The 22,926-nt window shown below is 36.9% G+C and overlaps 2 protein-coding genes across 6 annotated transcripts in view; both read left to right on the top strand.

Moving 5' to 3' along the window:
• The first annotated feature begins 822 nt into the window (after positions 1-822).
• hoxd3.S (homeobox D3 S homeolog) overlaps positions 823-22,926 on the top strand; it is a 37,756-nt gene continuing 15,652 nt past the window's right edge. Inside the window, exons 1-2 of one of the 3 annotated variants that reach the window (XM_018238882.2) lie at positions 839-949; positions 15,891-15,917. The gene's annotated coding sequence lies outside the window, so the exon portion shown is untranslated. Of the gene's footprint in view, positions 950-15,438; positions 15,502-15,890; positions 15,918-22,926 lie in introns of those variants that run through there. The other 2 variants (XM_018238881.2, XM_018238884.2) reach the window with 2 other exon arrangements.
• LOC108703007 (homeobox protein Hox-D4) lies at positions 884-22,518 on the top strand. Of its 3 annotated transcripts, none has more exons than XM_041578033.1 (4): positions 884-949; positions 15,891-15,917; positions 18,038-20,605; positions 20,974-22,518. In XM_041578033.1, exons 3-4 carry the CDS (start codon positions 20,191-20,193, stop codon positions 21,273-21,275), a joined length of 717 nt encoding a protein of 238 aa, XP_041433967.1. In that variant the 5' UTR covers positions 884-949; positions 15,891-15,917; positions 18,038-20,190; the 3' UTR covers positions 21,276-22,518. The 3 variants fall into 3 exon arrangements, with proteins under 3 accessions (XP_041433967.1, XP_041433968.1, XP_041433966.1); XM_041578034.1 differs by lacking the exon at positions 884-949 and adding an exon at positions 15,449-15,501; XM_041578032.1 differs by lacking the exon at positions 884-949 and having other exon boundaries at positions 15,911-20,605.

The following is a 22,926-nucleotide window of genomic DNA, read 5'->3' as shown; positions in this document are numbered from 1 at the left end:
CATAATGTACAGAGAGAATCCTGCAGACAAAAGAATATTCATCGTGTCTCATTGTTATTGGACATAGAAAGCATTTTCGATTTTATTTTTTTTAAAAAAAAAAAACATACTACCATTGTATTACACTGATATTTAATGATATAGAAATCTATTTTGTATTTCTAAGGCACAGGTATATTTCTTTATACAACCAGTGATGTCATTTAAACAAAGTCTTCCCCTCTGCAGTGCTCTGAGTGTGTTACAGAACAACCCCCTTCCCTGTTGTAAAGCAGCATTTGATTTTTTTTTAAATCGACGTTTAATAGAAATAATATTTGTAAGTGTCATTGGCAGCCAAGTTCTCGGTGCTTGCCTTTTTCAGCTCTTCTGTCTGTTTTATACAGTTGTAGAAAAAAAACATAACAGCAAGGAAAACGGATTTAAACAAGCAAAAGAAAATGGCGCTTGTTGCAGAAACGTTCAAAAATCCGCAAGGAATTGCAGTAAATTCCTTTTTTGTTTGAAGAAAATTTACAACTTGGTAATAGACCTTTTTATGACCTCTGAGGGGCTGTGATTGGCTCCTCCAGGTCACATGCAGGCTGGGATTTTCTTCATGGCCTTTTGCCTGATTTCCCTGGCGATTTTTTTTTCGCTCTCATTTTGCCTTTTAGAGAGAGTCTCAAAGCTTCTTTTTGTAACCTTTGTCTCTGATGAGGTGTAGTTAGCTTTATGCTCATGTGCAGAATCGCTGTTATTCCAGCTTCCTGTTGCCTCTCCTCCTCTGATCCCTCCATAGAAGCACCAGTCTGACTTTACCTCTCTCAGAGGAGGAATCCACCGACAGACGCACAGACAGCGACATCAGTTTGATCCGTCTATAGCCTTTTCTCCTGGTTACATCGAACATGTCTGATGGATTACAGATCGCAGCCTTTCTGTGCGCTAGGAAGCGTGTGCTGCAAGGGTGAGTGGACAGGATGCGATTTTTCTATGCAGCTACTGTACATATGTACGTTTATATATTTATTTTTGCCCAGATAAATCAAGTTTGCGCTGCGTGCTGTAGATCAGTGCGTTTTACATACGTATATTCTGAAATATATGTCTTTTATTATATGTCTATTTTGTAATAGGATTATTCTATCATTTGATATCGATTCACTGTATTTCATCTAACCATTTTTTTTAATATTAGAAATAGAAATACAAACAGGCTGTGAATGTGCTGAGCTCGCACCTAATATGTCTTTGTATTCACGGGATCATTAGTTGTGTATATTCTGCCTATTTGCTTTCCTGACCAGAGATTATTAATGACATTAATGGGTGTTTAACCAGGGCTGCACATACACCTTTAGCCACTGACAGGTGTGCAGAGATATGTTGACTTTTTCCTCCCTTTTCACCACCAAAACTAAATAATCCTAAAAGAAAATATTCCTGCAGAAATGAAGCTGGGAAAATGAATAAATTATATTATAATAATCATTAGAAGGTGATTAGAAATTGCACAATATGTGTAAGGTGGATGTGCAGTGTCAGGAATGTGACTGCAGCAGCAGCAGTGCCTGGTGTGTGGGTCTGTGTGTGGCGAGCTGTGTGTGTGTTCCATGCAGCAATTCAGATCACAGTGCCATGACCAGCATTTTGTGTGAATTTCAGTGAAACCCGTTAGTTGCTTTCAATGTTTTCGAACAATTGTAAACAGCTCACATATTCATTATTAATGACAATGTGTACATTTAATGTATTTTCCATTGCTTCGACCTTTTAAGGATACGCAGATATGCAAAGGTCACAGAATGTTGCAAGTCAAAAAAAATGGTAAATAATTAAAACTTATGGATGATGTCACTGATTTTGTTACAGTTTTGTTTAATGCTGCCATTTGCCAGCTTTAAATGCAGGAAATGCAGTTGTGCAGATGTAGTTAATAAGAGGCCAGTTGCTGGACAATATTATACAAGATCACAGAAGCTATTGATATTCTTCACATTAGCAATGCCTTCAGGATAGAAAATCTTCCTATATAAATATTAATCAGGGATGATAGGCAATAGTGAATTTTGTCGAAAATATTTCCTGATCTCTATTGATCTTAACTCTTCTAACTGGGGAATCCACATCTATCATATATCTATCTATCTATCTATCTATCTATCTATCTATCTATCTATCTATCTATCTATCTATCTATCTATCTATCTATCTAATTATCTATCTGTCTATCTATCTATCTATCTATCTATCTATCTATCTATCTATCTATCTATCTATCTATCTATCTATCTATCCCTCTATCTAATTATCTATCATCTATCTATCTATCTATCTATCTATCTATCTATCTATCTATCTATCTATCTAATTATATATCATCTATCTATCTAATTATCTATCATCTATCTATCTATCTATCTATCTATCTATCTATCTATCTATCTATCTATCTATCTATCTATCTAGCTGTCATCTATCTATCTATCTATCTATCTATCTATCTATCTATCTATCTATCTACATATCTATGATTCAATTTTCTCTTTCTTCCCCCCATCATCTTCCTATTATCTATCATCTGTCTGTCGGTCTATCTAGCTATCTTTCTATCCTAATCTAGTTATCTACCATTTTGCAACCAGCATCTGTTTGTGGAAGCATCTAGCTATTTATTTCTGATGTGTTTGTAGTAACCCACTGTGATGTATATGTCTCCATTTTATCCTCCATCTTTTTCCTGACTTACATGTCTTCTCTGAAGCTTTAGGAGTCATTGTTTTCAATTTAAACTCACCAGTAGCTCACATTATGACCTCTAAAATATCTTGGAAAATCTGCATCCCAATATTGTGTCTTTAAATTCCTACCTATCTATCTATCTATCTATCTATCTATCTATCTATCTATCTATCTATCTATCTGCCTACCTATCTGTTGTCTGTTTATCACTCTTACTATCTTTCATTGTATAACTATCATCCAGTTATTATCCATTGATCTGTCTATGACTGAATATCTATATCTTTTCACATGTTAAGGTGCATGTTGCCTTGAATGTTTGGGATGGTGAGATATTTAATGGCTGGTGTTGGGCTGTAGGGGAGAAAGCAGAACAAAGAAAGTATTTCAGGCTATTTGGCAGACAGCAGGGAGAGGTATTTACAGCCCCTCTGCACTGCGGCAGTATTTGCAGCTGTTGACTGTATCAGAGGAAGCAGAGGAAGTTCAAGAGAAAAGGAAATGTTCACTGATACAAATGCAAATTCTAAATTAGGTGCAATCTGCAATAAAGTACTTTTTTTTAGGGAATACACAACAAGAGGATAGCACATTTATAGCTTAGGGTAAGTAAAAGAAAAGGACAATAGCAGAATTGGTCCCAGCTTAATGATAGGGGATACTGATTACATATGGTAAAATACACAGCACAATTACACTGGCACATATGTGTCTGAATGTGGCAGTTACTGTACATCGAAGCAACTATGACTGGTCTGGCTTGAAAGGAAAGGGACACTTCAGATGGAAGTAGATAAAAGGAAAGAAAGATGGAGAGATGTGATAATGAAATAGATATCACATGATAGATAAATTATACACTGATTCTTCTGTTAATATTGACAGAGAAAAATAGATGAATAAAACAAAGGCACAAGAAAGATAACAAATGTAGACTGATGATGGTGGTGGGTAAATAGTAAAGCGAGAAGAGAAAGACAAAAACAACCTTGATACTAGATATATAGATGAGAGAGAGTTGATGGAGAGATAGATAGAGGTTGATGGAGACATAGATAGATAATAGACAGACAATAGATACAAAAGAACATACAGGTAAACAGGTATATGAACAATAGGCTAATAACTGAGTGACACAGATGAATACATTGATAAAGATAGTTGATAAATATAATTATGAGAAAAGCTTTCAAAATCATGCTACTTATTTAAAAACTTAATGTACAGGAATTTCTTTTGTGAGCAGACAGATATGAACAATAGAAGATAAAAGTGATAACAATGTCACAGCTACAACAGCTAGGGGCAGAGAGAGAGAGAGATGATACATTTGAAATACAGCCAGCTACATTTGTAAGAAGACAAACATGATCATTCTAGAAGTTGCTGCAGCTTAGCTACATGGGCATGGCTAGAGGAACAGACGGTATAGATGGCAGATAGACACAAAGATATGAAAGACAAATACATTCAGGGTAACAGGTATACACAACGGGACTCCTTTACTAACAACTGACCATGACAAATTATTACTAGTGTAGTAACAAATAGCAACCATGTTTTACTTAGTATTCCTGCAGTTGTCAGAGCAAAACTAATTACTAATTGGTTGATATGGGTTACTGCATAGGTGCTCACATTTAATAATTGAATACAATAGATTATAGGAATTGCTATAGCTCAGAGTTCAGTTATGATAGATAGATAGATAGATAGATAGATAGATAGATAGATAGAATGATAGATAGATGATAGATAGATGATAGATAATTGATGATAGATAAGTATAAGATTGATAGCTATATCAATAGATAGATTATAGATATATAATAGATAGCTAGATGATTGATTGATTGATAAAGATTATAGATTATAGATAGGTAGTAGATAGATAATAGGAAGATGGTGGGGGGATGAAAGAGAAAAGTGAATCATAGATATGTAGAAAGAAAGATAGATAGATAGATAGATAGATACATGAGGGTTATCTGAGTATACAGTAGTTATTTACCAATTATTTATGAATCCTGTATATTAAAGAAATACATGCTTTTATAAGTATTTTTTCTGGAAAATGACAGAGGTTTATTTCACCTTATATCATGTTCTGGAATACATTTCTAGAGAAATCTGTTCCAAATCCCTGTGTATTGCAATGTGGGGGTCAGGCAGTTTTTGAATTCCTTCTACTTAGTCCATGTGTTTGGATTAGGGCCACTAAGCCTTGCCAGAACCCTGGATCAAAGTTCCTGGAATTACTCCAAGGCGGCTGACTTTTATCTATCTATCTATCTATCTATCTATTTATCTCTCTCTCTCTCTCTCTCTCTCTCTCTCTCTCTCTCTCTCTCTCTCTCTCTCTCTCTCTCTCTCTCTCTCTCTCTCTCTCTCTCTCTCTCTCAGCCATGTTATAAGATGGAGAAACACTTCCAACATTGAATAGTTGTCAACTGCAGTCATAATGATCATAGTTTGAGATCAATCCTTGTGATTTACATTTACTACACAACTACATAGGAAATAATAATAGATATAAATAACATCGACAGACAGACAGACAGATAATTAGAATATACATTAAATAGATAATATAGATATGTCATATGTACGGTATATGTATGTTTTTCTATCAATCTCTCTATGTCTTTAATATTGTATCACATCTTTTTATCTGTCTGGTTGCTTACAATAAAATAATGCAGTGTGCACCCAGGTTGTTTCCATGTGTGTACCACTGCCCCTAGCTTGTATATACTATCCCCCTCCTTGCTATGTGCTTTGATATCAAACCATATGTTATTAAAAAACCAAAACTGTTCTCACATTGAACCCACTGTTCACAAATTCTCAGCCTGTAAGCATTAGTTTGTCCCTGTATCTGAGCTGTTTTTTAAAGCAATATTGTTGTCTCAAGAAGATGACAATCGTTAAATATGCTTTAAGAGCAGCATGACAGGAAACACAAAATAAATGTACACAGGAAATTCTATTAAACATACAAACCTTCTATAAAATGATTTTGCAAATATGGGTTACTCATTGTACAGCACTGTGGAATATGTTGGTGCTTTATAAATATGTGTTTGAAGAAGAAGACTTCCCAGATATTGCTGATTTACAACTCTCAGCATACAGAAATTTATCAGAAAGGGTAAAGAATCATGGGAGCTGTAGTCCATCTATTTCAGGGCTGAATTCTTAAAGCAACATGATCAGATCCCATGGACATGCCTTGTGAGAGGATCCTCCTGAGAATCCTGCCTGCTCACTGTACCACTGGTTCCCTGTTCTATGTTTATGTGACTAGAACCAGAGGTATTTTTCTAGCCTCATTCACCTGAAAGGGATGTGAACACTGGAAAAACTACCTCACTATGCATAACAAAATATGCTTAAAGCTTTCAGCTCTAGCTGCAGGAACACAACACATGGAACCAAAATTACAAAGATCAGGCGGATTCTTTTGCATGTTAATAGGACCCTGGCTCTGGTGAGCTGAGAGAATGTAAAAATCAAACAATATTGCTTTAAGAGTATGACACCGCTGAACTGAACCCATGATAATATGTTGGAGTATGCTGGATCTTGCAGTTATAGTATGGCTGAGTATGATTATGCTATGGCCACCTTTAATGAAAGTGTGATATCAGCAAACAATTGCACAGTCAATTATTAATCCGGTATTTCACCTTTAAATTAACTTTTAATATGATGATGTAAACAATAGTGCAATTTTTTTTATTTTTTTTTTTATTTCATTTTTTTTTGTTCAGAAGAGCTCCAGTTGGAATTTAAGCAGCTAGCTGGTTGCTAGAACCCAGTTTACCCTAGCAACCAGGTAGTTGTGTGAATCAGAGAGTGGAAAAATTAATAGGAAAATGCCTAAATAGAAAGATAAGCAAAAACTAAGTATAAATAACAATTCAGTTGTAGACTCACAAAGGAATAGTTGTTTGGCTGCCAGGGTCAGTGACCCCCAACTGAAAACTGGAAAGAAGAAGAACATGCAAATAAATAATTCAACATTTTATTAAAAAAAGACAGAGTATGCAAGACCAATCTATGCTATAATACACTAAAAGTTAAATTAAATGTGAACTACCTCTTATTTAATTTACCTCTTATTTAATTAGACTCTTTACATTGATATAGCATGCAATTGTTCCCTTTAATAAAATATTATACTGATGCCTCCTGCATGTAAACATATTATTTTCCCAGCTACATAAACATATAATAATGAACACAGTAATTACTGACATAGCAAAAGAAAATTGCAAATGGACTTTCCACGGATGCTTAAAGGGTTGGTGCATTGCCTGTATCATATTCATATATGTCATGCTCAATGTTGCCACCAAGTGGGAAGCCCTCTGTGAGCCTCATGGGACACTTTCCTGTAATTCTGAAAAGGGTGAGAGTACAGTGTAGCAGCAATAACTATAAACACAAAATGACATTATTAATACAAAAAATATGGGATGTGCAAAGCTGTGTCTGCATTTTATGCCATTAAATGCCACTTTTTTTTAAGATCTATAAACCCAGCTGAAACAATATCATGAATGAAGGCCCCAATACTTTATGTTCTACCCAGAAAAGCACTTGTATTAGTATTTTGTTTTCCTTTCTGCTGTTTAATAAATGAGTTTTGGACATGGTAGAGAAGAGCATCTGAGAGGATTATTGCACCATATTTCCAGCAAAGAAGCAACTGGAACATCCAGCAAACCCTGCCTGTAAATGGTAATAATCTGCTTTGAAAATGAAACATATGGTTTCAACTATGCAACTTTAAAGTGCTTTTCCTGGTAAAATGCAAATTTGTTTACAGCAGCCGATAAGTTGATAAAAACTCCGGACCTTTCCCAGCAGCCAATATATAGAGGCAAGCATAACAATTTTGTTAGACTTTGCTCTTTAAATCAAACAATGTTGTAACCCTTTCCAGTCCTTTTCTACTGAGCACCTGTTTGTATGACAATATGGAAAATTGGGCTCTGAACATCACACGAACAAATGAGCTGACAAAACAAAATATTTATATATATATAAAGCTAGGCTAGCTGGTTGACCTTGACTACATCCAGCAGTGGAAACAAATCTATTCATCCACAGTCACTTAAGGTCATAATGAATGTAAAAGAATGCTCTTATTAATCAGTTGGTTTAAATAGGATTTCAAATCATTTTGCAGTGAGTCAATTACTTTAGGCCAAGTCATTTGCTTGCGGCTGCTTTGTAAGGCCACTGATTGCCCTGGACAAGTATGATATCTATTATCAAAAATGCTTCGGCTTTCGCATAATGGGTGTTTCCTTAATATGGATCTTTATCTTAAGTCTACTGAAAATAACTTAAACATTTATTAAACGCAATAGGCTGGTTTTGCTTCCAGTACGCATTAATTATATCCTAGTTAGGGTCAAGTACAAGGTACAGTACTATGGAAGATGGTCTTCCTGTAATTCAGAGAATTTTGGATAATGGGTTGGGGATCCTGGCCCCTCCGCCGCCTGAGGCAGCTTGGTGTTGCTGCAGCCCCCCCCCCGCCTCGGTGCGCCCACCTTTTGGGTCCGGGGGGTCCATGAGGGAGGCGGAGAGGGCCAAGACGCTAGTGCAGAGAGCAGAATTGCGCTCTCTGCGCTAGAAGAGCCGAATTTCTGGTTTTAAAAAAGGAAATTTGGCTCTTAAAGTACCAGGAGCAGGATTTTTGCTGCCCCTGGTACCTAGTGGGGCGCTGCCGCCTGAGGCGAGTTACTCAACTCGCCTCATTAGTGGAGCGCGACTGGGTTTACAGTCAAGGGATTAAAGGAGAAAGGTACATTCAGACTTGATCTCTTGAGCTGACTATAATACATAGCAAGAAAGGCAGTTAGCAGGGAGAGTGACCAGAGCTATGGCCAGGACCTCCATCAGAAATCACAGGGCCCCATACGACAAAATTTCCTGGGCCCCCTGGGCTGCGCCCACTGCAAGCCCCACCTACAGGTCCGCCCCCCACCACACAGTACAAAAACAAAAAAAATATTGGTGGCTAGGGTTCCCACATGTTAAAAAAAAATAAAAAGATATTGGTGGTCAGGGCCCCCCCCTAAAAAACATTTGTGGCCAGGGCCCCCCCCCATTAAAAAATATTGGTGGCTAGGATCCCACATGAGAAAAATAAATTGGTGGCCAAAATTGGTTGCCAGGCCCCCCCCACATTATAATAATATTAGTGGCCAGGGCCCCCCCCATTAAAAAATATTGGTGGCTAGGACCCCACACGAGAAAAAAAAATTGGTGGCCAAAATTGGTTGCCAGGGCCCCCCCCCCCCACATTATAAGAAAATTAGTGGCCAGGGCCCCTTAAACATCCATGCCTTCCCGAAGTCAGCAGCTCTCAGAAAGATGGGGGGCTAGCTAATCAAGTAAGTGTGGTGTGGCCGGGCCCCCCTTACCCACGGGGCCCCCTACAAATCTCCCCCCCTGTCCCCCCCTGATGGCTGCCCTGGCTATGGAACATGTGCTGCTTTAATTATCCCTGTTTGTGGGGTGCCTGCTGTGGTTTCACTTCCATTATCTGGAATGAGAGATGCCTTTGATCACTTGGTATCCATGATTATCACTCAGAATAAAGCAGCACACATAATCAAGTGATGATCACTTTTTTGTAGGGGGGCTACTCATGTAATGCTCAAATGAATTCTGGGAAGTCGCAACTAACGCTGCTTTGATCTCTGCCAAAAGTATCAGTGATCAAAACACTAGGTATGTAATAGTCTTTGATGGTCTGGAAGGCAAAAGTACATTTAAATTAAATGGAACCATCCCTATTTGCACTGTTTAATACAACACTGTTTAACATTTCATGTGCTACTGACCCTGATTCCAGAAACAATCTAGCAGGAACCAGCTAATAAACAAACCTAGAGTAAAACTGATTCTGCAACAGCTGCCCAGTGCTTCAGTGCATGCAAACATGAGTGGGGTGTGCACAAAGGCAATCTGCAATGCGGAATATCCAGCCTTGAGAAAGGGGATCAACAAACACTACATTTAATAACAATGACATTTGCAAATAACTTTTCAAAATATATTCAATGAAGGTACATTAGAAAGTTGCATAGAATTATATATTTTTTTGGGGAAAACCTGCTTTTGAATGGCCCTCTTTTCAATTATATAACTGTTTACCTGTCCCTATTATAATGTAGCATACAGCTGGGTTACAGAATTCATGGGTTTGATCTCAAATACTAGTTAAATAATATCTGCCTGTGGACATGTTATAGATGTACAGTATGTGGCCAGACAGTAGAGCCCCTGTGATGAATCATTCTTGTAGCTAACAGGTCCACAAACGACTGCTTTTATCTCATGTGTTTCTAGTTTAGATCCCCTGAAGTTCATGCAAACTTCCAAGGCCCAAGTAGAATTCTATCATTGCAGTTAATACAGAGATGGCCGGGGAATCTGTATCAGTTAAAATACTGGACTAGTCTGCACTGAATATAAACAGAACAATGTTCAGCTTCTTACAAATGAAATCTGGGAATCTGGGTACAAACTGAAGCAAACCTGTCAAGAAAGATGCCACCCATTCCGGTGGTCCTATGCCTTAGCCAACATATTTGCATTATTATTGTCTGCATATTTACACTTTATACTGTGCTGACTCTTTAAGGAAACCAGGAACCATGTGCTGTATTGTATCAAACATGCTCAAACCCTACACCTCTGCGCTGTCACACACATTTCATTCTCTCTGTGGCTTCAAATGGATTCTTATCTGTGTCTCTAACAATCACATAATAATATCCCCACTTCCAGAGATGAAAAATACATTGATGATAACACACAGGGACTCATTTCCTTTGGCTGCAGGCCATGTGATGGAAATTCTGAAATGATCATGTAACTTTTCCACTGGACAATAGAGAATTTTCCAAATGGAAATGCAAAATGTATGGCATTCCAGTCTGGCTTCAATTGTCTTATTGTGCCTACAGCCCACTCCACACTATATGTCGATGTTCCATGTGACTATTGTAACAGGACAAACCAATAATCCAGAAAGCTTTGGATCATCTTAAATAACTATTTATTATTTGCAGATGATATCACAATGACTAGATGTAATTTAGACAATAAAAACAAGAGTCCTGTCAGTGAAAGATAATGTTGCAGAATTCCAATGGCTCTTAAGTAAGGAAGCAAGCACTTCACTGAGACCTGCTCATCTCCTGAATACACTGGCATCTTAAAAGACGTAAGAAGGGGTCCCAGAGGCCAGGCTGTAGATCAGACTTTGTTGGCATAGCTCTACAGATTATACCTTGTAGGAAGGGCTTCCAGTGGCTTAAATCATTTTAACTGAAACACAAAGAAGAACAAGAAATAAAGATCAAGACATAATTAATTTAGACATGTTACACTGTGATATTTGGGCTTCTGTACCAGCCTAAAGCAACCACTGCTCTGATTTCCAGCACATACTCTGACTGCTGTCTGTTATGTGAGCGTAGAGACCAACTCATAATAAACAGAATATACACTGTGTTAAAATCCAGAATACAAGTCTTATTAGTGAAGAATTTAGATTCACATTGCATAACAGCTTAGCTGTAACTCCAGATTCGTGACAGATGCAGAGATTCAACCAGGATCCAAAGTGAGTATATCTTGGCCATACCAGCTCTTCTGCCAGCCCTGCCCCCATTAAGCCCACCAACCCCAGCCATGTTACCTGCTCCAATGCTTTCAACAATACAGGAGTACTTTTAATATGATTCCTACATTTCAGTGGAGCAGGTAAGTTGGGTTTCAGGCCTGTTTCTACTTGTCTTGACCGTTTAAAAAATAGAACATTTCTAGCCACAATCATTTTAGGTTTTAAACTTTACTTTGGGGCCTTTATCTGTATTTCATACAGCTGTACTGCAATAGTGGAATAGGTATAGGCCCCTTTGGGCCTCTGTATACCCCTGGCTTCCCTATGTCTGCTGTCTCTGTTTCACCCAAAAAAAACAATATCCTCATTTATATAACTTTGTCCTTTGGTCTGACTTGTATACTGGAACAGAGAAACAACTGTTTAAAAGATGACTGCAAATCAGTCTCTGTGTTTGGACCAGAAGTGGCTTTCATTACAATTCTCTCACTGTAAAACATACACCAGAAAATCAGCACTTTTGGTGCGGGTTTTAAATCAGAAAACCTTTACCCATTTTGGGTGCACAAGGGCACACTCTTGGGCCAGATTGTCTTGGTCTGTTTGTTTGGAACTCAGGCCAATGATTGGATCATAATAGGGACCAATATAAATCTATTGGGAGAGGACCATATCAATGGACCAGTGCTGTCCATGCCCAACAGGACTTTCAAACCTACATGAAAGACATCTGGCTCATTTTCAATGTGTGCTTTCTATGTGTTAAATGAACCTAGGGGCCCATACCATCGTCAGAAGGTACAAGGGCTCAAGTTATTGTGTGCACAGAGCATTTCACCCTTGCATATTAGCATTTATATGTAAAAGCAGATGAGAGATTCATTTAAAAACATTTTCTTAATACTTGTATTAATACATATACCTTTGCTTTGAGAAGTTATCAAGTGTACATTAATATAACTTTGGCATCTTTCACAAGTGATAAATACAATGTTTTCTTGAAAATCTGTGTTACTCCTCCTCTCTAAATCCAACTTTACATAGGCCAATATAAGCTTCTGACCTAACATCTTCAGACCAAACTGGAAGCTTATTGACCTGGGTATGGCTTTCCTAAGAAATGGGGAAAAAGGTATTGGTCAGATTAAAAATGCATGGGGCAAGCCTCATTTATGATCTGATAATTGGCCTAGGGGGTTCAGACAAATCGATCAGCCTCATTTAACCCAAAATGTGACTGGCCAAAATCCAATCATTTTGGTGACCTTGCATATATTCTTCCTATTTCAGTGGTGATTGCATTAAGTATAAACTCTTTCACTGGAAGTAACACCAACATTGGCAGTACCCTATTCAACTAGGGCAGGTGCACCTCTGTGCTTGCTCGCTCTAATGACTGACATATACTTTAGTGGTAAAGTATTAGGCTTCATTCAATAACACCGAATCAGAGAAAAGTTTTGCTTCTCAGGCAGTTATAACCTTCATGTTTGATCTGGGCCAGCCCTTCCTTGTGTCTGTGGCTCTGCACAGGCTTTGACTTTTTTCTTGAGTGTTTGCATTGCTCACAACACATGCACACTGGAGGAAACATTTACATTTGCAGTATTCTGTTTTATTTATTTTTCTTTAACTGCTGCGTTGAGATAATAAATGCAAATAAATAAAATTCACAGCAGGGAATTTAAGAACCAATGACCCAGAAAAAGCAAATAAATCCCAGATAGCTGCCAATGTAAGTACTGGCAACTTAATCAAATAAAATTTGAATGTGGAAGCGCCTCTTGGGGGGGGGGAGCCCTGAATTCTGGATTATTTGGAAAATCCTTTAGGAAACAATGTTATTAGTTCATTCAGATTTATTTCCTTTGATGTGCATTTTCCTAGTGTCTCCATAGGAAGGCGCTGTTGGACAAGTCTGTTCAGTTGAAAGAATTACTGTTCAGATGCCCTTTAGTTAACCTGCGAGGCTGCACCACGTGACCTACTATTTCATTTAGGATTTTAGATCTCCAGGCAATGCAAAACCCCCACAAGGACTCCCAAAATATGAGCAAAGCCCCAGCACAAACATCCCTATATTCCTGCCATTGCATGAGGCTGTCTCCCTTTACTGTGCCTAAACCTTATGACAAGGGCTGCATGATCCTAGCTTTGCAAGGCAAAATCAAAAGAGAAAACAATCAGGCAAAAGGATTATTTTAAAATGTCCTCAAAACATAAAAACAGTAGAAGGATTTTTTTTTAATTTTTTTTTTTATTATTATAAAACCTGGGAAATAAAAAAGCAAGAAAGAGAGGTTGCTTTGTGTTAGTGCAGATTGTTCATGATGATTTGCTATCATATATATCAGGTTAGATAGTATTTGAATCCAAAACATTCCCTCTGCTTCTCTTCTACCTGCAGGACTCTAGAATAGAGCAAAATAAAGGTTTAAAGAAAATGTCATGCTAAGCAACTTTCCACTATACATGAATGAAACATTTAGAAAGCTGTATTTGTTTAACCCCTGTTCTGTTCTCTGGTTTCAAGTCTTGAAACCATGTAGCAAAAGTTAGTTCTCCTCCAGGTCTGTCAATCTGCTGGCTTCTGCAACATTGTTTCAGGTGTCAGAACCAGTAGTGCAGAGAATGCAAATGCGCAGATGCTGCTTTTTGTAGCAATTACATTTACAAACAACGTGAAATTGGGCTAAACTGAAGAAAAGAGAGGGAAAGAAAGAAACGACGTTAAATAAGCAAAATCGCAGTGAGAAATGGGGTATTTTGCCAGGTTAAACTTTTAAATATAAGAGAACATTTGGCTCTTTTCATTTGCAAATTAAATATTGATTGCCCTTAGTGAATGATGCTCTAACACTCACGCCCTGACTTTTAAGTGTCTGAAATAAATATATGGACCTGGTATTGATCTCTGCCTGTAATAAAACTCCATCACCAGAAACTACAATTTTTTTTTGTTGAGTCCAGATGGAGATTGTACTTTAGAATATTTAGCCCAAGTACAAGATACTTAGGATAAGATCCAGATTTGAAATGGCTTGAAATTCATAAAATCTTACTTAGAAGTATGTGTGTCAATAATACTAACACAAGAACGTCACCCTGTATATTAGAATCCTAATTAATTGCATGAAGCAGTGAACTTCCTACACTTTAGGGCTTTCAGGAGGTGATTATTTAAAGTAATTTGTATTTCCAGCTATAATTACCGTAATGACTCATCTACTGCGCACTTGTCTTTCTTTGGAACTATACAGTCACTTTGTCTCTTTGGTTCAGTGACTTCATAAACTCCAAGTTTTTGGCACCTTTTCTTAAAGTTCAAAGCTCAGCAATATAGTTCACTTTGAGCTGATGTCAAACTGAAAACAAATAGGCACAAGGTCGGTGTTTTGTTAGTTATTGCAATGTAAGGACCCCAAATGCTAAATCTAAGAATACACATATAAAATCCGTTTGGAATACATGTTCCTAAAAATATTATATATTTGCAAAATCAATTAGAACAACATTTTTAAGTAATTTAAGCAAACGTCTCTTGTCTTGTTCTCTCTCATTTGCTTTTATTCACAACATATTCGTCCCAATATGATCTAATTGTTTCAGATATTATTTTCTGCACAAAAAAAACCTTAATTCAGAACAAAAGGAGAAACCCCATTTTACCCCACAGAAGCTATTTAATATATATTCAGAAATACCTGCAGCACAGTTCCTCTGCAATGAAAAGGGGGACTTTATTACTTTACATAAAAGTCTTTTTTTTTTCCTGGCTTTATTTTTACTATTAAAGGCTTCTGGGAATCTCAATCTAGTGAAGAGAAGTTTAAAGCTGATAGTTATTTATGGTCCCACAGAGATGAGTTCTGAGTGGCTGCCTCTCGTCACGTGATTCTAATAAACTTTGTTTTATGGCCTGAGAGTTGACAAGCTAAAATATAATTCCCACCATAAATTAGTTTAAGAGCCTACAAGTGCAGATGCGTTTTGTTCCTGGATGTAGTAATAGGGAGAGTGTTGGGAAGGTTCATTCTGCTTGGATCTCTTAACAACCAGCCACATTCTCTCTGCTGGATCTGCTGCTGCTGCTGCTGCTGCACAAGGAGACAAATAATAAAGTAAGTTATTCTGTGTATAATCTGATTGCAGGATAGGATTTCTGTTGCACACAGTGAGTAGCCCAGAAATCATGTTGTTATACACAATGCTGGGGCTATTGTGTGATTGCTAGAGATTAGGACACACACATAGGAAAGATCATCCATCGATTTAGATTCGTTTTTTAGAATGTGAATTTTAAGGGTTCTCAGAATGAAATTAGGAAATGTGTTTGTTTTATGTGAAGCCCATTGTTTATATCCTTTAACTCAAGTTCAGATTGTGTGTGACGGCTCTGCTGGGTAACTCGATACAAGGGAACTACAATTTCCCCAGGAGTTAAGAGAAACTTTGTTGCAGTGTGTAAGTGTTACAGATGCACTGATTCTTTGTTTCTTTATTGCAACAGGTTCTCCCAAATGGAGCAGTACCTGCAGTAAGTACCCAGTCTTTTCTTCTTTATTCTCCCTGTTTGGACTGAATATTAAGTAGAAATGAACATGTGATGATACAATCGGTTGTATGGGTGCTGGCTGCTTTAATGCATGGGGCTTCTCTTGAATGTAAGGTAGATTTCGGGATGGGAACTGGGGGTGAGGGGTTGGTACTTGGTACAGGGGGGAAATAGTTGATTTGTTGCTCAGAGAATCTTGGAAATTGGAATTTGGAAATAGGGAATTTTAAGGACAAGCCTATGTGTGTTTATAAGAGGTTGGCCAGTCAGTGTACTTACAATAAGGCATTTCCCTAGGGATGATTACTGTGTATAGCGCCTCCCACAGCACAGGCTGGTGTAGCATTACGTGGCTACTGTATATAACGTCTCGTTACTTCATTTGTTCATCATGTTTACAACTGTGCTGCTTGTTGTCATGTGAGGGAACACAATGGCTGGGGGATATTTGTATGAACAACCCAATGTTTGTATTAGCAATGTACAACCTTCTGCACGGATGCCATCATTTATACAGAGTGCTAATTCCACTGCAAACACCACTTCAATTGTGGTTGTTAACGGTTATAAAAAGAATAATACAGGTCAGGCAAATGTCAGTTCAGTATCAGATGTTATTATTAAAATAGGTAGAAAACTGCAATACAAATATTGTGTTTTTATTTACAATTCTTCATCTGTACAGCTCAGTTACATGGGACAGAATAGAAACAGTAGAAAATGAATATTATCACCCCTTGGAATAAATTTCCAAAATAGATAGATAGATAGATAGATGATAAATAGATAGATAGATATATAGATGATAAATAGATAGATAGATAGAAAGATAGATAGACAGCGGTGTATTAGATAAATAGACAGGTTGGATACTAAATTTTAACAGATTAATTGACATACAGACATGTATAGAGATATTTATACATATAAATATACAGGTAGATACATAAAAAGATGGATAATAAATAGATAGATAAAATAAAGAAGCTATAAAGGGATTATGCATAATTTGTTTAATTTAATTCAATTAATTTAATTTAATAAATTAATATGTCTTAATTGATCAGGAACTAATAAGCAACATTTTAAAAAATGTATATAAAAATAAAATGCAGCCTTTGTTGTGGATGTTGCTTTTGCCCTGTTCAATAGTAAGAGTTGCTGGCAACAATGTTCTTCTGTTCCAGTTTTTTGCCAAGCAAGTGAAAAATCGGGCAGGTTGCTAAAAAGTCGAGTTTCTCGAGCATTTGGAGCATGATACAAGATAAACAATATGTAATAAACACAGAATATGCATGTTTTAATGAACTAGGCCACAAAAGAGAGAGAAAGAGATGAAAAGCGTTTCTATGAGCAGTTGAGCAGCAGTTGAATATTTAACGTCCTTGTTCATCAATAACCGTGTGGCTTTGACCTGTCTGAGCGAGTCGTGCGATAAGGTGAAATTCAGGTCACGCAGTCTAACAAACAAATAGCAAAATGAGCACACAAAGATCGGCTCTGATTTTATCTGCGTTTAAAGGTGTTTCTACCCCACAGAAAGTATGTTTCTTTAGTTACATTGAACATTTGCATGTAAATTTGCAGAAATATTTGTCAAGAACTTTAAGGGCATTAGTTTCATATGAAATGATCATGGTTCCTGTTTAGAAACATCAGCAATATTTAAGAGAGATCAATATCATTTTCGTTTCATCTTGTTCTCGTGTTGGATTCTAAACATGTTTTAGCCAATGCAGGTGACTTAAGGCGTTCGAATGTAATAACTGCAGTTTGTTAAATAACGAATTAATAATAAGAAACAGTTTCAGAATAACAAAAATATAAATTTTTAAAGTTTACCGTGACATTAGGAAATTGTGAAAGAAATCCACATTTTCTCAATAGGTGCCCCTTGTGGGGTCGTTTTTTTTTTTTTACTTCTTTCTCCAAGTGAGCTGGGGAGGAGAAGGAGATGTAGGTTCGTGAACTTTTGTACTGCACTGTGTGACTGTCGGCCACGTAAAAATAATGGAACTTTTTGATATGTTTGCAAATGATTTCCAATGACCTTTCCCCCCAACCTTAACCATAAACGCTAACATACTAAAATCTCAATATAGTCCAAAGGTTGTGTTGGGAGAACTTGAGCTACCACTGGAATCTGTCTAACCTTGAACAACTACAGTTTCCTTACAAGCTAAGTAGCATTTTATTCTATAAATTCATGCATTGCAGTAAGTTCGCGTTGCTTTGTTTGAAAATGTGTGATTTGGAAGGGTATTTAAGCTTTTAAAATGAGGGCAAATTTTTATAAATGTACATTTTATGGATAATATTGAGGATACATGTTATGGATTTGAATTTATATGGATGGTAGATTTTACAAAATTCAAAACAGTGTGTATTTAATTCAACAAACCTTCTTTCATTGTGATTCTATACTGGATATCCTTCAGCTGTATAGTTCTATAATGTACAAGGGCTATTCAGCAAAACTGAAAAAAAAAAAAAAAAAGATTCGATATGGTGCAATATAATTAAAAAATGGGTAAAAAGCAGTATTATTCGTGTCTTTAAATATAAATATTTGTATAAAGTATTTGAGTTGGTGATTTATTAAAACAGTAATATGTTGGATGTGGATAAATTGTATTTGCATTTTGTCACTGAAAATGCCATCTTATTTTTAGGTAATATTACTAAGTGTATTGTGATACAATTATATATAAGGAGCAATGACTATTTCATTTTTAGAGATAATCTTTTGTTGTATTATCTACTCTACTTGCACTACTGTAAGTTAAACTCCATATCCAAACTATGCAGTTGTGATAATGCAGGTGATAACTGGTATTTTAAATCCGATTGTAAATGAAATATAGATTATACGGGCAAGGGGCTCCACCTAAAGCACCTTTCTTCCATCCCAACGTGCATTATTAATACGTTGTCTATATGTACCCTGTAGAACCGAATTTGTGTGGTTTTAACAGTCACAGATTCGATTCTAGGGGGATATATGGTCGATGCAAATACTTCGATTCCAGCAATGTTGCTTGTATTCGTGTTTCATGGAGGTGCTGTTACCTGGATGTTTGCTTTTTTTAAAAAGGTAAAATATTGATTTTTTTTTCATATTACACCCAAATGTTGTGTGTTTTGTATGTCAGATAATTATCAATCACATATATGAAATGTAATGATCATCTAGCCAGTCTGTGATAGTGACTCGTTTTGCTGTATGATTTGTAAAATGAGAGAACTTGGTAGTGCCCCTCACTAATTGTACTGCTGGTGCATCTATGGTGCCAGGTTGAGCCTGTGTCCTTGTATGGTGCAGTGCAGTGAATATTTTGGCGGACTGATGTTACTTAATGTGGAGTTAAGCTGATATTGTCTGTATATTATAATAAAGATAGTTAATATCAATCTGTATGGCTATTTAATGCAAAAAAAAAAAACTATTTACACAAATCCATATTGTAATCAATATTCTTATTTTTTTCTCTTTATTTATTGTGTTTTTCCAACAACTACATACATTGTATCTTCATCTACTTCTCTAAGGAGTAAGATTTAATATTCTTATATTTTATGTGCTTATTGGGCTTGGTGACACCTCCACACTATGCTTGTGTGAGTATTGATCCTAAATTATTTCTCATTTCCCCATGTGAAAAGCAAAGCACGAGTTACTGATTGTCTAATTTTTTTTCAACCTGACTAGATGAAGTAACTTTTAGATGACCCCAGAAAGACAAAGCCAAGACAGGTCTTTTGTACATCTTATGATCCCCCTGATGTTCCCTTGGCAATTTTAGCTCTCAGTCTCTTTTTAACCCCCCACAATGGATTTAAGAAAGGAATAAAGGCAGCTCCTGGGCTTCATATACACCAACACATTTTATCCAAGCATCTGCACACTATGTTGATCTTGCAGGGCAGAACAGGATATAAAAGTCACTTGTGACTAAATTCATAGTTGTCTGGGTGATTAGAGGAGGCTTTTTTTTATTAGCACGTGAAATGTGTAATTAAGGGGTGGTGGATTGGAATGGGCTCATAACGATCCAATTAAATCAATATTATTTTGTTATTTTGTGGAAATTATGAGGTACAATTAAAGCCCGTGATAAACTTTCTGCTCTGTGATTGGCTGGAGCGGTCACGTGGCCACCTAACTTTATTCAGTTGACAGCAAGTAGGAGGGCTTTATGGAGGGAGAAAAAAAGACAACACGAGAAAAATTAGTATTTTCTATCCTCAGAAATTAATGGCCATGAGTTCGTACATGGTAAACTCTAAGTATGTGGATCCTAAATTCCCTCCATGCGAGGAGTATATGCAGGGCAGCTACCTGGCTGCTCAGGGCTCTGATTTCTTCAGCCCTCCGGCTCAGGGCTCAGAGTACCAGCCACACCAGGGGATCTATGGCCGCTCACACTACAGCGACGAGTCGTTCAGTTGCAGCAACGCTCAGAGCTCTGCTCTCCAGCCCCGGGGTCATGCACAGGAGCCCAGTGGCCCCCAGGAACCATTTGCAGCTGCTGATGACCATTGCCCTGCTCCAGCCTCTCTCTCCAGCTCCCGAGCCTGCAGCCAGCAGCAACAGCACCCCAAAAATGGCAGCCTGGGCAAACCCCCAGCCATAGTGTACCCCTGGATGAAAAAAGTCCATGTCAACTCAGGTAAGGAACAGCTACTTCTAATACCTACTGCATGGGGATCTGAGGAGCTTGCTGAAAGAAATACCAGTAATATTATTATTTATGGGCTTTAAATCCTAGGAAGCCATTACACTCATCATAAATTTTTATGGTTGAAGGAATAGGCCGTTAGCCATGTGGCTCTGTTTTTTTTTTTTTTTCCTCCCCTGCAGTAACAAACTCCATCTACAAAGTGAGTGCATGCAAACCAGATCCATACATTATGTATATTTTGTGGAGTTGGGAACAGTCCCACTCGCCTTGATTGCACAGGTTCCTCTCACCAGGTCTAATAAAAAAAAACATTTTGTTGTTTCTCCCCCTCCCATTTTATTTTACTTTAAATTTAGTGAATCCAAATTACACTGGAGGGGAACCCAAACGATCCAGGACTGCTTACACCAGGCAGCAAGTCTTGGAACTGGAAAAGGAGTTTCATTTTAACAGGTATCTCACTCGACGTCGCCGGATAGAAATTGCCCATAGTCTGTGCTTGTCCGAACGCCAAATCAAAATCTGGTTCCAAAACAGGAGAATGAAATGGAAGAAAGACCACAAATTGCCCAACACCAAAGGCAGATCCACTTCTTCTTTATCCCAACACATACAAACTGTTTCCAAGGACCATCAGACTGACCTGACCTCTTTATGAGGATAAATGGCAGATTTTTATTTTCTACCTTTGTATTCACAACCATCATTCCTTTCGATCTGCATTCGATGTTCAAGACTGGAGCGAATTGTGCAAAGAAAGCAGAACATAATGACTCCAGGGCAGTCAGTTTCATAGGTGATGCTGTGTAAAGGATTTTTATGGCAATAAGGACTATTTAGTTCAGAGGCACAACCAACAAATACCCATTTATAGGAGACGTTTTCAAATAAAACAAAAACAATCAGATTGCAACAAATATTGAGTATTTTGGGCAAAAGAAACGTATTTTTTATTTCACCAGTGAAGATTCCATAAAGATCAACTGAGAAGGTGACATAGTTTCTTGGGAATCATTATGTATGTCCCTGTGTCTTTTGTTGGGCTCGGGATTGCGTTAACCTGGAGATGCAGATCAAGTTAGCAGGTCTCTTAAATCTGAAAAATGTGTTGGCCACATGGTCTAACAATTGCTTGTGGGTTTCTAAATCTTGCCTTCAGTATTAAACACAATATACCAAAATCCTTAAAAAAATAATAATAATATTCTATGAAATAAACGGGTTTTTTATTGTATTTGAAAACTGCTTTCACGTATTTATTTAAACTGAACTTATGTATCAAACAAAAACCATTTAAACCAAAAATAAAAAAACGAAAGATCCAACTCAATCAATTTTCAACGAATTTTCTTTTCTTGCAATATCTCAATCGAAAACAAAAAACCTACTACCACTGCAGTACTTATTTATTATTTAGCCCTAATTTAGCATTTAGACATGATGTATATGATGTAATTTTTATTTTTTATATGTATACTCATATGTATACTCTTTATGCTAGCAAACGTGTCCCTCACTAAATATAAAAGACATATTTTCAATGTTGCCCATAATGAAAAAGAATGTGAACAAGAATGTAGCTCTTTTTTTTAGCAATATTTGTTTGCATATCATTTTACAAAATGTTAATAATGTAATATTTTAGAATAAGTCTTCCAAGTGGTAAAGGGAACACGTTTCTAAGAAACTGACCGTTACAAAATATTTATCTTTTCAGTTGTATTTTTAATCTGTCCCTTTTTTCAGTTTTAAAACGGAATCATCATGTTTAAAGACAGGAAAAAAAATGTGATTGTATAAATGACTGGCATAAAGGAAGGTATTGGCAGATTCATTTTTAAGGCAAACTTGAAATCTGTTTCCTTTCAATGTTAACAAAATAAAATGGCAGAGAAAATGCTCGTGCAATTGTTCATTTTTATTGCATCGAATTGCTTTTTTTTTATGTAATAAAAAAATGTATTTAAGAACATCCAAGGGAGTGATTCTAATTTGAAACTATGTATGGTGTGTCTGGCAGACTTACAAAAACGTGTAGTTACATGAATGCTACTATAGTGTTAGAATCAGATAAGGAAGAACAAATGCTGGTTTGATCAGTCATACACTTATTTAACTTCTGGAATTTTATAAAAGGAAATTCTAGATCCTTTATTGAATTTGGCTGCTTGGATACATTTTCACCCATAAACGTGGTCCTTTTTCAGTATTAGCGCCATTATTGTCTCTATGGCTAAAAGCTCATAGTTCTTACAGAGCAGAGGGCTAGAAGCTTTCACATTGAGAAGTTGAAAAGGTATTTTACTGCA

This window comes from Xenopus laevis, chromosome 9_10S (genome assembly GCF_017654675.1).
Source record: "Xenopus laevis strain J_2021 chromosome 9_10S, Xenopus_laevis_v10.1, whole genome shotgun sequence".
NCBI lineage: Eukaryota > Metazoa > Chordata > Amphibia > Anura > Pipidae > Xenopus > Xenopus laevis.
Note: the sequence above shows the minus strand (reverse complement) of the source record. Positions and strands in the feature narration are given on the sequence as shown.

What these genes read in the sequence shown, in the direction of transcription:
- LOC108703007 (XM_041578033.1), top strand. Translation starts at nt 20,191, where the DNA reads ATGGCCATGAGTTCGTACATGGTAAACTCTAAGTATGTGGATCCTAAA. An exon ending in AAAAGTCCATGTCAACTCAG is followed by an intron (nt 20,606 to 20,973) that starts GTAAGGAACAGC and finishes CTTTAAATTTAG; the next exon opens with TGAATCCAAATTACACTGGA.